Source organism: Thyridium curvatum (assembly GCF_004353045.1).
Source record: "Thyridium curvatum strain D216 chromosome Unknown NODE_19_length_512963_cov_79.951035, whole genome shotgun sequence".
In the NCBI taxonomy this organism is placed as follows: Eukaryota; Fungi; Ascomycota; class Sordariomycetes; order Thyridiales; family Thyridiaceae; genus Thyridium; species Thyridium curvatum.
Genome location: NW_022156774.1, coordinates 336716 through 351741, shown reverse-complemented (window position 1 = coordinate 351741; position 15026 = coordinate 336716). Strand labels below are relative to the sequence as shown.

General features: G+C 58.0%; 4 protein-coding genes across 4 annotated transcripts; 1 reads left to right on the top strand and 3 right to left on the bottom strand.

The window, feature by feature from the left end:
- Nucleotides 1–1279: 1279 nt before the first annotated feature.
- On the bottom strand, nucleotides 1280–3988 carry E0L32_004175 (uncharacterized protein; the record flags this gene model as incomplete). The annotated part of the gene is made up of 1 exon (XM_031138556.1): nucleotides 1280–3988. One exon carries the CDS (start codon nucleotides 3986–3988, stop codon nucleotides 1280–1282), a length of 2709 nt encoding a protein of 902 aa, XP_030997891.1.
- Nucleotides 3989–5370: 1382 nt separating this feature from the next.
- E0L32_004174 (uncharacterized protein) lies at nucleotides 5371–7908 on the bottom strand (the record flags this gene model as incomplete). The annotated part of the gene is made up of 15 exons (XM_031138555.1): nucleotides 5371–5512; nucleotides 5580–5693; nucleotides 5763–5817; nucleotides 5909–6171; nucleotides 6238–6292; nucleotides 6352–6430; nucleotides 6483–6810; nucleotides 6871–6948; nucleotides 7000–7043; nucleotides 7121–7162; nucleotides 7233–7293; nucleotides 7355–7392; nucleotides 7448–7470; nucleotides 7534–7627; nucleotides 7684–7908. 15 exons carry the CDS (start codon nucleotides 7906–7908, stop codon nucleotides 5371–5373), a joined length of 1641 nt encoding a protein of 546 aa, XP_030997890.1.
- A 3393-nt stretch (nucleotides 7909–11301) lies between these two features.
- E0L32_004173 (uncharacterized protein) lies at nucleotides 11302–12669 on the top strand (the record flags this gene model as incomplete). Its single annotated transcript, XM_031138554.1, has 1 exon — nucleotides 11302–12669. The coding sequence occupies one exon, from the start codon at nucleotides 11302–11304 to the stop codon at nucleotides 12667–12669; it is 1368 nt and encodes a 455-aa protein (XP_030997889.1).
- Nucleotides 12670–13135: 466 nt separating this feature from the next.
- On the bottom strand, nucleotides 13136–14596 carry E0L32_004172 (uncharacterized protein; the record flags this gene model as incomplete). Its single annotated transcript, XM_031138553.1, has 1 exon — nucleotides 13136–14596. One exon carries the CDS (start codon nucleotides 14594–14596, stop codon nucleotides 13136–13138), a length of 1461 nt encoding a protein of 486 aa, XP_030997888.1.
- Nucleotides 14597–15026: the final 430 nt, after the last annotated feature.

Below are 15026 nucleotides of genomic sequence, written 5' to 3'. Positions count from 1 at the left end.
CTGTGCCCGCCTGCCTGTGTGTCTGTCTGTATCTGCGTCTGGTGCTCCTCTCAATGCTTCTCCCCCTTTTCTTCTCCGCCCAGCATCATTTAAAATTTTCATGATATTGGATGTCGACCAGTCCAGGAGCTAATGGTCCTGAAGCAGCGGTAGGGTTGCTCCATTGTCAGCCATGTTACCAAGACAAGAAGCGACCAATGCGCCATATTCGAGCAAGCTATGGGCCAGGGCCGGCATCGCGATTGGCAGAACACCAGGGCTGGCAGGACGAGATCGAAGATGGCTTGTGGCCCGCTCTCCGAGCTAAGCTGTCAGCTTGTTGTTAGCATTTTAGGCCATTAGCACAGACAGGCACGGATTCACACAGCAAACCGACACGATGATGACGATGTGATACAGGCGGGCGACAAGGTCTTGCAAGCTAAAACCCCCCACTAGAACCAGGTCCACGAACGCTAGCAACAGGCCCGCCCGCGCCGTCGTCTCTGGCTTGGTGAACTAACACTTCCATCCTTTCGGTGCCTCCCGTCGCCCCTGGTCAAGTCGATCTTGCGGCTCAAACGAAATGGAATTGGCCCAAGGACCGACACGGACAGACGACTAGGTACACGATGAGGAGGTCCAAGTAGATCACCAATGTCCCGTGTTGCGCCGGGAGTCCTGCTTACCCCTATTGGATCGAAAAGAGCGAGCGCTTGGTCAGCATCCGCTCCCGAACAAGCGGCATTCTGGGACGAAGCCGATTTGATGTTCCAAGGCTGACATGTCAGTGTTCTCTAAAGCGAGTTGTTTGATCTTTGGCACCTGTTGCTGTTGGAACTACTGCATCTGCCCCTGTCGACCACTACGTCATTAGGCATCTCCAGCGATCCTCTTTGCTGCACGGGCCACTGTATCTCACCCACACCGCTACAATCGTCGCCCAGAATGCGACGCCACCGTTCGATGGGCCGGGTCATTTCTGGTCGAGCAACATTGAAGTGCCGTCCCTCGTGTCAAACCGACCGGTAGCTGGAGCATCGTTCCAGGCGTTCCTGAGCATCTCCCGCTTTGACATTCCCGTTAGTGGCTGTCTGAAATACAACCCTGAGCTAAGTCTCTGGGAGTGGTTACATCCCAAGCGTCTCGGTTCGACAAGATCTCGACTGGAGAGTGCAGCACAGTTGGATGTCGGTGATGGATTTTGATTCACTACTATTAGTTAGTTATGCGTTGTTCCTGAGCCTATGGGCTCAAACTGTTCAGACTATGTAATGTATGTATGCAAACCACCCCGGTCCTAGATGTCCTGTGAAATGGCCTTTGGCGGCCAAGCCTGCTCGTGCGTAACCTTCCACTCAAACGAGTGCACCCCGGAGCCGACCTCCACCGCTCCATCCGGCTTCTCGACCACGGCCGTCGCGTTGGGCGGCACAGTCAGCCCGACCTTGACCACGCCGTCCCCGGCCAGCTCCCACTCCGTCCTGATCTCGCCCTGGGGGCTGACGAAGCTGGCCCTCGCACCCGTCAGCGTGCCCCCCGGCACCGGCCGCACGCGGAACCTCTTCCACCCGGGCTCCAGCGGCGCCAGCCCGCCCACGTTCCGGTGCAGCCACTCGGCCACGCTGCCGAGCGCGTAGTGGTTGAAGCTCGTCATCTCGCCCGGGTTGATCCGCCCGTCGGGCAGCATGCTGTCCCACCGCTCCCAGATCGTCGTCGCCCCGCGGCCGACCGGGTACAGCCAGCTCGGGCACCCTTCCTCGAGCAGCATCCGGTACGCCACCTGGTCGAACCCGGCCCCCGACAGCGCGTGCAGCACGGCCGGCGTGCCCGCGAAGCCCGTCGACACGCGGAACCTGGCGAGCCGCACCAGCCGCACCAGCCGCTCGGCCGCCCGGCGCCGCTGCCCGCCCGTCTCGCGCAGCAGGCCGAACACGAGCGCCAGCGCCAGCGACGTCTGCGAGTCGCCCACGACCAGGCCCGAGGAGGCGACGTACTTGTCGTGGAACGCGCGCCTCAGCGCCTCGTGCTCGGCGCGGAAGCCCTCCCGCTCCGCGGCCAGCCCCAGCACGCCCGCGATCTCGGCCATGACGCCCGTCACGTGCACGAGGTACTCGTCCGCGACGAGCGCGCCGTCGGTGCGCGCGTTGCCCGGCTCCGCCGGCGGCGCGTTGGGGTCCAGCCAGTCGCCGAGCTGCCAGAGGTCCGGCGTCCAGAGGGCGTCGGCGCCGCGCGGGATGGCCCGCAGGTACAGCTTCATGGCGGCCCAGGCCGACCGCAGGACCTCTGCGTCGCCGAAGTGGCGGTACAGCGTCCAGGGCGCGAGGACGACGACGTCGTCCCACACGGCCTGCGGCTTGACCGGGTGCTTGCTGGCCTTGAGGGCGTTGGGCACCACGAGGGGCACCACGCCGCCCTGCTCCGCCGTCTCGAGGACCACGTCGCGCATCCAGTTGGCCAGCATGCCGCCGCAGTCGTAGAGGAAGCTGGCCGTCGGCGCAAAGACCTGGATGTCGCCCGTCCAGCCCAGCCGCTCGTCCCTCTGCGGGCAGTCGGTGGGGATCCCGACAAAGTTGCCGCGCATCGACCACACGACGTTCTGGTGCAGCTGGTTGACCTTGGCGTCGGAGCACGAGAAGTGCCCCGTGCGGAGCATGTCGGTGTGCATCACCTCCGCCACGACCGAGTCCGTGGTCAGGGGCTGGTCGGCGTCATCCGCGCCCCAGCCGGTGACCTCCATGTATCTGAATCCGTGGTAGGTGAAATGGCCGTACCAGTCTTTCAACTCCTTGCCGCCGCCGAAAATGATCCGGTCAGTGGCTTTGGCGCAACGCAGCGGCCGGGTGCCGAGCCGCTCGTTCTCCAGGACTTCGGCGAAGCGGAGCACGACCCGGTGTCCGTCGGGCCGAGAGAGCGAAGGGATGCGCAGTCGGCCTACTAGGTTCTGGCCAAAGTCTACCAGTGTCTTGCCGTCCGGATCCTTGGTAATGGAAACCGGCTTCACCGTCTCGGTGACTCGCACCGGCGGGCACGACGCGGCTACGAACTCGATCTTGGGCGTCTCGAGAACTTCCACTGGCTTCCAAGCGCCCGAAGACGACGCCGCAGAACTCGTAAAGTCGTATTCCTGGTCCATATCATACGTCTCGCCATCGTAGATACCACTAGCCACGATGGGAGAGATGGCACAGGACCAGCTCTCGTCGGTCTGCACCACGACGGACGGCTCGGCGTCCGCCTCGTCGTCCAAAATGGACAGCTGCGCCATGGCGCCGAGCCTCTTGCCGTAGATGCCCGAGACGCCGTCCCCCCAGAGCAGCCGCCCGACGTAGAACCCCTCCGCGACCTCGATGGCCAGGGTGTTGGCGCCGTCGACGAGCAAGGGCCCGACGTCGAACACCTGGAACTGGATGCGGTGCTGGAAGGCGGTCCACCCGGGGGCGAGGCACTCGTCGCCGACGCGCTCCCCGTTGAGGTAGGCCTCGTACACGCCCAGGGCCGTGATGTAGAGGCGCGAGCGGGCCCCCTTCTTCTTCCTCCCCGGCGCCACCTCAAAGGTCTTGCGGAACCGCCACGGCCGCGTGCCGTTCTCGTCCGGGTGCGGCGCGTCCGTGCGCTCCGGCGCCGTGATCGCCTTGGCGACCCAGTCGCTCTTGTCGAGCAGCGCCGCCTCGACGGCCGCCCAGTCCGACCACTCGCTGTTCGACTCGCCGGCGTCGGCCTTGCCCAGCGAGCGCACCCGCACTTGCGCCGCCTCCGCTGAGCGGAGCGGCGCATCCGGCCAGGGCACCAGGACAGTCGAGTCTGTCGCCGCGGTGAAGGTCTTTGGCTCGGCGGCACCGGCACGCTTGATCTGGATCTCATACGACTCCTGCTTCCAGTTGGCGGGGATCTCATCACCCTTGGCCACCACGTTCCAAGAGAGTCGCGGGGCGGGCACGGGCACCCCGAGCCCGGTCTGGTGGTGCTCGAACCGGAGCCTAGCGATGGCTAATCTGGGGGCAGCCATGGTGTCGTCGTTTCTGGTCTGCAGAGGCTTGATTGTCTCCTGCAAGAATGCACCGATGTGAAAGGAGCCCTTAATATCGGTTTCCCTTTCTCAGATGGCGAGCCGTTCCTTTTTCGAATACTCCCTCCGCTCTAGTGTGTGATATGTCGGTATAAAGGTAGCCCGAAGCCACGTCACGGTCGTGAGGGGTTCCTTTTGCCTCCTGGGCTCAGATGACAAAGCTATGATGCCACGCTGGGATGTTGTCGTCCGAATCAACGATATTCGAGCTCGTCTAGATTATAGTGCCGAATGTTTAGATTGCACACCTCTCTGTCGTCTCGGTCTATTAGGATTCAGGTCGAGGTACAATCCCTCTTCTCCAAGATACCTAATACCACGGTACTTGGCTGTCGACGATGATGTGGGGTTCGCACCACCGCGAGTGGAGAGGTCTATTTACAGAGGGGATGTGATCGACAAGTCTGACTGGAATCCCACCCGAACAGACATACTCGCGTGCCAATTCGCCCACTACCACATCTCAAAGGCCAATGCTGCCCAACTGCCCAGCTTGGAAACACAGTCTGGATCGCTTCGAGATGATGCGAGCCTGTCGGCCAGAATGCGGGGTCACAAGTGTTGAGGACTTGAGGAGACAAACATGAAGCATCATGATTCAGCTCTGGCAAGGGCAGACCGAACGCGCCCAAGCGTCTTGGCTGATCTTGGATGCTCGGGGCATTTCTCTCCCGCCCGCCCAGTTCTCTCCTATTCGAGATGCCCAAAGTACCACTGCCGATCCAGACTGACCAGAAACGGTTCTGCTAAGCACCATAACAGGGGTAACGATTCCTCTCCGGCTAAAGTTCGGCACCTGCTGCATCCTTCAGGGTGTCGTTCCCTGATGTGACCTCCGTGGCCTTCTCCAGGAGTGATGTCTTGGCGGGACGTGTACGGATAGGTGTATGCAAGCAACTAGGAATCTGATGGCATTCTGACCATGTTCCCTAAAAATGCTCGAACCTGCAAAAGGCGATATTGGCTGATCAGAACTACGGCTGACTGGGAATCTAGGTGACGCCAGGCTCATCATCTCCAGGACTTGCTCCTAGACAGACAGCTTGTGTACAGTATCAGATACGATGTCTGTCCAATTCGTGCCAGTACCAGTGGCAGCAGAAAATGAGGTTTACTTTGCCGGCATTCTCGAGTAGAATTGCATTTGAAAATTTCTCAGTAAGATACTAGTGGACTTTTTTATACAATTCCACGCAAACACAACCTATCCGATTTTGTCAGAGCAACGAGGCGGATGTCCAAAACAGTCCGGCAGATAGCCTTCCCTCATTGCGTCTTTTCGAAACACCGCATGCAGCCTGTGAAGATAAGCAGCCAAAGGCTCAAGCGTGAACTTGCTCCTTGACCTGGCCCTTGACCTGTACGACAGCGTGCATCTGCTCCTCGGCATTCGTGACGGTGTCCTTCCACCTCCAGGCCGGGATCTTGCGCTCGTACAGTTCGTCAATCTCGGCGGCGGAACGTCTATTTACAATAGTCAGCCCCCTTCTAGCTCCTCAACTTTTCCTGTTCCATCGAGATGAAGACTCACCCTTTGGTCTCTGGAATGTAGAGCCACATGACGACGCAGACGGGCACGGAAAAGGCACCGTACACGAAAGCGGCTTTGACGCTCAGCGCTAGAAGCATAGGGGGAGTGGCGTAACTAGGGAAGTTAGCCAATAGCCTGGTCAAGTCAAGAAGGCATGTCCTTCTTCTATTGGTGATGGCTTACCAGGTAGCAATGCCCATAATGGAGTTGGAAAGGAAAGTAAATGGGCCGGTTTTGACTGTTGGGTGTCAGCATTGTTCGCAAGGCTCATCAAGAGGATGCATGTTTCCGAGATTGACGTGTGAGGATGCTGTATCACGTGGACTTACTTCGGAGAAGGGCAGAGGGAAGCTCAGCCGAGAAGAGGTAATAGGACATGCCAACGATCTGGAACGAGAACGTCCACAAGCAGCAGATGACGAGAAGCGCAGTGCCGCCCGCTTCATTTCCCTTGGTGGCGCCGGTCCAGTACAGCCCACCGACGGTAAAGAGGACCATGCAGACAAAGGTCTCGCACGAGTTGATGATGGTCCGGCGACCAAGCTTGTCGGTAGAGAGAGACCAGAGCAAGACGGCGAGAAGATTGCAGCACCTTTTGAGGTGAGGTTTAGTGACTTATTCGTAGTAGAGGCTGGGTAGACACATGCAGTTGACTTACGAGAGGATGACTGTGCACAGGAATGGATCCTTGAGACCGGCAAGCGAGAAGAAATCTGAATCATGAGCGACTTGTTCAAATTCAACGAAGCGAGCTCACTAGGCGGCGACTCACAGGTGGAATAGGTGCTAATGATGGCCAGACCAGCGATTTGCTGAGAGATTGCGAGGATCATCACGGTGAGAGTACGTTTCTAGTGAGTGGTTAGTCCGCTGCATCTCTTCCGATAATCGTATGGTACTCACCAGGTTGACGCCCTTGAAGATATGGACATATGATGGCGCCTCCTGGAGTACCTCTCTTTCGTGCTCAATGGTCCTCTCAATAATGCCGTACTCTTCCTCAAAATCGTACCCTTCGACGTTACCATATAGTTGCTTCATCGCCTTCAGCGCCTTTTCCTTGTTTCCGTGGCGAGCGTGGAACCACGGGGACTCCGGGACAAACACCCAAAAGATGATCATCAGTCCGACGGGGATCCAGAGCAGCCTCATGGCCAGCAGGTAGTCGTCGGGGTGCTTTTGGTTCAGCTGTTGCATCATTACGGCGACGATGATGCCTCCGATGTTACTCCTGTTTGCTGGTAGTTAGTACCAGACAATATCAGACTGCAGAAGAGCCACGTTAACCGACCAGACAGCTTGAAAAGTGACCATTCCACCGCGAATCCTGTTTGGGACAATCTCCATAATGTACACCTGGCAAGTGATTCTGCAAAGTAATCAGCATCGAACACAATGACTTGTAGCGAATGAAGCTTACTGGAGAACGCCGATGCCTGCGCCGTTGCAAAGTTTCGCTAGAGCCTGTAAGGGAGTTAGTACAGACACCATATTAATTCATGGTATCAGTACAGGTGGCACAAATGGTAGGATCGACTTACCCAAACAGAAGGAGACTTGGCCGTATTCAGGAAAACACAGCCCTTTGCGAAGAGATCAGCCAATTTTCTCGGGGTTGCGACATGGCCATCCTCTCAGGAGGGGTTTACCTACAACAACGAGCCAGATCCATGCGAGGTAGAACGAGGTCTTGCGGCCGAATTTGTCGGCGAACCTGAGCTGGTTAGAAGATGGGAGCCTTGCATCAAGATTGATAACACATAGGCAACACTTACCATGCAATGTGAGTAAAAGTCACGATTTGACCGACATTCTAAGCTATTTAGTACGGTGTTGCCTACAAACAGGATGGTTGAGGTAAAGCATACAAGCAGAGCGCTCCAGGAAGAGACTGATGGTTCATTAGTGTTTGAATGGGGACAAATGGCTATAAAGACATGCAAGACACACTTACCCCAGGTAGGGTTGAGGGCTTGCACTCCTTTGCCGCCCTCACCGAACTGCTTAATGAAACCCGCATTTGCGATGATGCTGCCTCCTGCACCGAGCTACTCTTGTGTCAATTGCCGACGCACAGCCCAGTTGAGGTGGGATGCCGACTCACCTCGAACCCCTCACAGACGTAGCCCGTGTATACAGCAAGCGAAACGAGGACAGCACGTCTAAACACCCAGAGTGTACGGGGGATAGACAACTCATCGTACCGCGACTTGACAAGGCCGTAGCTCTCATACGCACCGGCTTTACCGGTATCATCGAGCTCGGCGCCGACATTGTCGAGGTGAGCCTCTCGAGGCTTCTCCGACGGGTTGGTTGTGGTCTCGGTCATACTGCCGTCGCTAGGTTGTGCTTGTTTTTATGTCTGTGGGGAAGGTTGCTTGGAAGGGCAGAGGGTTGAATGCATCGATATCAGTGGGGAAGGCTGAGCTGCAGCTCAAATACGATGCTCGTCGAAGAGTGTCATTGAGCAAAACAGCTCATCTTGCTGACATTGACGAGGAGGCATTGGGCGAGAGGGGAAAGCCCAAGACTTGCCGAGCCGCGAGTTGCACCTTGTGGCACCTCGCTCGGCGGCAGATACCCCGGATTCAAGGAACACAAGAGCATGACCATGTGGGTGGCGACGATGATTGTGAACCCGAAAGGGACAAGACAGGGGGGGGATTTGCGGTAAACATTGCCTGTTTCGGTGGCCGTATAAGTGTGACCATCGGCAGCTGCTGGTCCCTTTCCCCGGATCGAACGCTGCGGAGGTGGAGATAACCCCCGAGGGAGATGGGGCAGCTGAAATGGAATGTATTCCGCTCTCAGTTCGGATGCTGGGGGAATGCGGGGTTGAAACTCAAGAAGGTACAAAGCCTGATTATTGGGCCTTTCTCAATTCGAAGTAACTACTCCTAGCTACTCTTGGCGAGTGACCAATCTAAACCCCTGGCCGAGGTTACATTCTACTCTGATGCTCGAAGCATCTCAGGCTTTCTCAAGTCACTCTGAGTCTCCCTGCAAAACGCAGGGTGCTTCCGATTCAAGATCAGACCAAGACATCAATATCACAACAGCGTTCAGGCTTGTATATGCTCAACCGCGACTTGAAGCAGAAGAAACAGAGAATCCCCTGACCAACCAGAGCACAATGCGTATCAAAATCAACCTCGGCAGCCTGTGACTGCGCCTCGCGCGGACCCAGAGTCGAGAACCTGGCCAGTCCTTTTTGAAGCTAGACAGATGTCCGGTAAGAACTGTACCGAGTGAACTCTTGGCTATGTGATCCCAGCCTGGAGACTTGGGAATTTGAATCACAGCTCATAGTCATTCAACACCCTGAGTCTGACACGCGGAGCACTCAACGAGGGAATGCGCGATTTCCGAGGCTTTGAAGCATGTTTTGTAATTATCTCGGTCACGATTGCTGCGACGAACCGCGTGGCGCGTCTATGCAGTGGCATCGTTTGCTAGGTTTTATCTCCACGGAGTTAATGAGGAGCCACTCGTATTTCGCGTTCGGAAAGTAGTGACAAGACAGAGACCGCAAATCAGCTCACAACTCTGTCCCATCCCAGACTTTCTCAACTTCCGGCCTCTCTCATGGAACAAGATAAGAGAGCGTCTTGGACGATGATCGACAGAAGAGATAGCTTGCAGAGGCTGCGAGTCCACAACACGCAGAATCGATACATCGAATCCCGCTATCCACTACCCGGCAAAGCTGAGGAAAGAGCGTCTGTCGAGGCTAACTTCAGAACTCCTTTACGCAAACCAATACTATCTACGAGTAGTAGGAGACTCTACAAGACTACTTCCAGGAACATACCAGGGCAATAGAGTGCGATGAGAACAACAAACCGAACGCATCTGCCATGAAACAGAGCCTACCCAGGACTGGAGCCTTCCTAGAGGGCATTCGACACCCAAACCTTCATGAGGCTCGAGAGGAGAAGTTTTGAGCTCGTCAACTTGGGCAAAGAGTGAACTTCTCCTGGAGCACGGGGATCCTCCCTGTCTCTTTGCTCTATGCTTCAGGACGCGTTCTGTGTTTCCGGTCCGGCATCTTGCCTCAAGGTTCAAGGTTCTCTTCCTGTTTTGACTGAGCGACTCCTAGTTCCCCTTCTCAATCGCTCGCACAGAACAACCTTGACAGTAACATGGCGCCGGCACGTTGACGAATCCTCGCCGAAACCGACCTGCTTTAGATAGCAGTGTCCTGGCATGTCGGGACTCGCACGGCCAAGACTGGATCGGCCATGGGCAATCGTCCTGAGCTATCGTCTTCGGCGTGAAAATGAAGTGGCCTACGCCACAAGTGTAGACTCTTCGACAGAGCTTTCGGCTCATGCACGCAGGGCGTCGAAGAAAATGTGCCGAAGCTGGGAACGGTTTCACCAATGTAACTGGGATGGCTTTAAGGTGACTGGTTCAGAAGCGCGCATGTTGTTGCTCTACCCTGCCGATGGCCGCATCATTTATGAGAAGGCTGCGAAGCAACTAGACTAACGGCGCGCGCAGTTTGCGTCAAGTAAAGAAAATAAATCTGCCAAGCACCAGGTATATCATTGCCATCAATGCCTTTGCGTGACGGAAAGACTTGTTGTATAAAATTTCGTTTCAATCTGTTCTTTGTCGCAAAAATGCAGAGCTGCGGTCTTCGTATCTCACCAATTATTTACAATCGAAACTAGATGCCGTTAAAGCTAGTTAATAGAATGGATGGTTTAAGCACGTTGGGCGGCGGATATCTTCGGAGGCGACTGTTCTGGTTTTCAACTGCACATCCGGCTGGACCAGGAGACAAAATATCTGGTGCTGCCGTTAGTGTCGCGTTGTACGTCTAGGATGGCGGCTCAGCCGTCGATCCTTGCAGAATTCAGGCAAAAGTCCAATGAGCAATAAATCGGCCAAGATATAAAAAGACTGCTCCTCGGCGCATCCGTTACGAGCTGCTGAAAACAATCCTGCTTCTGGGGGAATTTGCAGCTCTCACATGCAAATCACGGGCCCCCTGGAGGGAGAAAATGGGGTCCCCGGCCTTCTCCGTGCCCGCCCCGCCGCCCGAGATGCCTCGTTCCTCGCTCGTACCGTTGAACAATGGCAATTGGCAGAGAGAAAAGAAGAAGCAAAAAAAGGGACCCATCCTCGGCTGTGGGCGTGACCTTGGCCCATTGTCTGGTCCAATGAGAACAGGCGTCTTATGCCAAGTTCACAAGCTGAGAGCAAAAATGGTTGGGGCAAGCATCAGGAAAGGGCAGGCGGTCAACAATTCTGCCTCCTGCTTTGCGTCACAAGGCTGGTCTGGGCCTTCCCTTTCCCACCTATTTTTTTGCTTGGTTGCAGCTCACTCACCACCTAAGTAAGTACCTGCGAGCCCACCCCACCTCCGCGCCTGCCCGCCTGCCCGCCTGCCCGACGAGAAAGAGAGCACGAGACAGTCGACATACAGGTCTTGCCTTGCCTAGGTACTCCTTCTGAGGTCCCTCTCCTCCTCCCAAAGATAAAGACACCCAGTCTTTCATCTCCTCCCTCTTTCTCTCGTGCTCTCGGGCCTCTTTTGCTCCAATCCTACATGTCCTTTGCGATCCGATCTTTTCCTGCGCTACTACTCCGAGCTACACCCCGCACAACCTCACAAAGCTTCTCCCCAAGCTTCCGCGCTTGCAGGCCCGCCCTCCTCCTTGTCCGACACTCCCTCCCCTCAACAATCCCGAGCCGCCGGGCGCACCACAGCACAATGCCGGGCCAAGACTCCCTCTCGGTGTACGAGAAGAAGCACAAGGTGACCGTTGTCGGCTCCGGCAACTGGGGTTCCACCATCGCCAAAATCGTCGCCGAGAACACCAAGGAGCACCCGGACCTGTTCGAGCAGGAGGTGCAGATGTGGGTGTACGAGGAGGAGGTGACGATACCGAAGGACTCGCCAAACTACGACTCCTCCATGGGCGACAAGCCCCAGAAGCTCACCGAGATCATCAACAAGTACCACGAAAACGTCAAGTATCTGCCCGGCATCCGCCTGCCCGACAATGTCAGGGCGAACCCCTCAGCCCAGGACGCTGTCAAGGACGCCTCCATCCTCATTTTCAACCTGCCGCACCAGTTCATCGGCAACGTCTGCAAGCAGATTAATGGTCACATCTTGCCGTTTGCCCGTGGTATCTCGTGCATCAAGGGAGTCAACGTCTCAGATGAGGGAATCTCGCTCTTCTCGGAGTGGATCGGCGACGGCCTGGGCATCTACTGCGGTGCGCTCTCCGGCGCCAACTTGGCTGGTGAGATCGCGCAGGAGAAGTGGAGCGAGACGACAATCGCGTACGACCCGCCGCCCATGGATCACTCCCGCGCTGCCTCCCCGAGGAGCACCTCTCCCGTGCGCGACGGCGGCGCCCCGGACCTGACCATCACCCCGGCCGACGTCCAGCATAAGGATGCCAAGGGCAAGGCGAGCAAGACGAAGCTGACCCCCATGCCCTCCGACTACCCGCCCCTGGACCACGAGACCTTTGCCAAGCTCTTCCACCGCCCCTACTTCCACGTCAGCATGGTCTCGGACGTGGCCGGCGTGTCCCTCAGCGGTGCGCTGAAGAACGTTGTCGCCCTCGCCGCCGGCTTCGTCGAGGGCCGCGGCTGGGGAGACAACGCCAAGGCGGCCATCATGCGGGTCGGCCTGATGGAGATGGTCCAGTTCGGCAAGGAGTTCTTTGGGGAGACGGTCAAGACGGCCACCTTCACCGAGGAGAGCGCCGGCGTGGCCGATCTGATCACCTCGTGCTCGGGCGGCAGAAACTTCCGCTGCGCGAAGCTGTCCATCGAGAGGGGCGTCAGCGTGGAAGAGGTCGAGAGGACGGAGCTCAACGGGCAGAAGGTGCAGGGCACAACGACGGCCAAGGAGGTCAACAACTTTTTGAAGGCGAGGGGGTTGGAGAAGGAATACCCGCTGTTTACGGCTGTCATTGGTGAGCTTTCTTGGTCTTGTCCCCCCCAGACTGATAGTCAGTCAGTTGCTAACATCAATCAATCAACAGGTATCCTCGAGGGCAAGCATGGCGTCGATGATATTCCGAGCCTGGTCGCTAGGTCTGCTCACGGTTTCAAGAAATGATTGGGTCCCCTTTTTTTCTGGATTAGTCTCATGGTTCCGCCCGGGACATGTATTGCTTATTCTTCTACGCTTTTACAAATCACGGCATACTGGCAAGAACATCATCAACGGTCGGCTGGTTCGGAGGGTGGGCAGGAGCATGGATTTGGTCTAGGGATAGCTACCTTAAAGAGAGTGTGGGTATGGATGTCTGTAGGCAAATGACAGAACAGAAGTTCCATGAGTTGATTGCGAGTGGTGTCTGTCACTTGGGTGGTATCTCAGCATGGCGACCCTGGATGACGTGCTTGTTGATTTATAAGATGCCTACCATGCATGTTTGCCCATTCGTAACCATCGAGCCAACTTTCCACCTGTACATAACAAATCCATTCATTGCATACTGATAATCCTATATCGCAAACTTGATCCGATTCTTCCTTTTTTTCCATTCTTGGGGATCCCCAGTAGAGCACAACACAAATTATCACTTCTCGTCCTCACTCTCCGTCAGCACCGCCTCATCGCTGTACCCGAGGCTGCCAGCTCCGCTGCTCCTCCTCCTGCTCCTCCTCGCCCGCCACGTGTGAGACCTCTTCTTGCCCTCGGCGCCACCGCCGTCCTTCCCACCATCATCGTCATCACCAAGCCGTATCCTGGCCCCTCCGTCTCGGTCGCCGCCGCCGTCGACCGTCCTCTCCCCGTCCCCGAAGACGGGCTTGAACAGGACGTCGTACAGCAGCCAGCCGAGGTTGAACGACAGGGTCAGCAGCGCGCCGAGCCAGCGCGGCACGCGCCCGCGGTCGTCGGCCAGCCAGCGCGACAGGCCGAACACGACCCCGAACAGGGGCAGCCAGGCGAGCACGAAGAGCAGGCCGCCGAGGCGCTGCCGCAGGCTCGTCGGCGTGTAGGCCTGCAGCGAGGCCAGGTAGGCCTGGTAGTCGGGCGGCAGGTCGTGCTCGCGCGCGCCCGTGCGGAGCAGGTCGAGGTACCGCGGCGAGGGCTGGGCGTAGGACGGGTCCGGGCGGCGGACGGGGAGGAGCAGCTTGCGGAGCCAGCGGGGGAGGTTGCGGCCGGGCGGGGTGTCGTCATCTCCGTCGTCCGAGTTGGAGTCCGAGTCCGGGGCGGCGTCGGGGTCCGGGATGTCGGGCAGGCGCGGCGCGTAGAGCGTGTGCGCTAGGAAGGGCCGCGGCGGCAGCTCGGGGATCGGGGGCTTCTCCGGGACGCCGACGGTGGGCGGGAGGACGAAGCACGGCACCAGGATGTCCTGGTAGGAGGAGCCGCCGCCCTCGGTGGCGACGATGCGCGCGTAGTCCGAGGTCGTGACCTCGTAGACGACGCCGATGAGGCCCTTGTCCCAGTCCCCCACTCCTCCTCCGTCTCCTTGTATTTCCGAGGGTCCAGCTGCTTGCCGCGACGCGGGCGGCGGCCGCACGGGCGGCGGAGGAGGCGAAGGCGGAGGGGGGAGGTCGACGGGCGGCTTCTTGGGCAGCCTGCGGGGCGCCGTGTTGGCGAAGCAGGGCTCCTTGTAGGGCAGGCCGGGCAGGTCAAAGGTCAGGCGCAGCGAGGGCGCCGAGACGTTGACCTGCGACAGGGGCCGGATCTTGCGGGTGCCGAGGAAGGTCTCGGCGGCGAGGTTGGACCCGTAGGCGAGGTAGAGCACGGTGCCGCCCTCGCTGCCGCTGATGGCGGCGTCGGAGCTGGCGGGCACGGGCACGGGCCCCTCCTCCTCCTCCTCCTCCTTGTCGATGCCCTCGCCATCGTCGCGGGTGGTGGTGGTGGTGGTGGTGGTGGTGGTGGCCTGCGCGAGGCGCTCGGGCGAGGTGCGCGGGATGGACGAGATGGGCGGGTAGCGCTTGGGCCGCTGCTTCTCGACGGCCGGGCCGGCGACGTCGATGTCCCAGACGCGGCGGGCGATGGCGGCGGTCGAGTCTCTTCGGGGCCGCATTTTTTTTTCTTTCTTTCTTTCTGGAGGAGTGGTGCGAATTGAATGGGTACGCCTTCCAAGGTACCAACTCTCCGAGCTTCGACGACGTCAAAGATGTGTGTGGGATTGCCCAGTTGTCTTGGAGGGGGGAGAACTGCAGAGGAGGTTGAGAAGATGATGGAGATCCAAAGGCCTGGGGATTCGTGGTGCTTTATCGCAGCCAGCCAGACAAAAGGATATCGAGGCGACCGGAGGTATGACGAGGCCAAACCCGATGGGCCGCCCGTAAGCTCAAGGCTTGGTACAAGTACAGAGAGAGTGTGTGTGGATTTGTCAGAGGATGCCGGCTACATCATCGCTCCCCCGTCGGCAGGACTCCACTGGAGTTTCTAAGCACCACCGAGCGGCAGACCCGCGCGCGCGAGTCGGCCACTTTTCTCTCGTCCTCTCT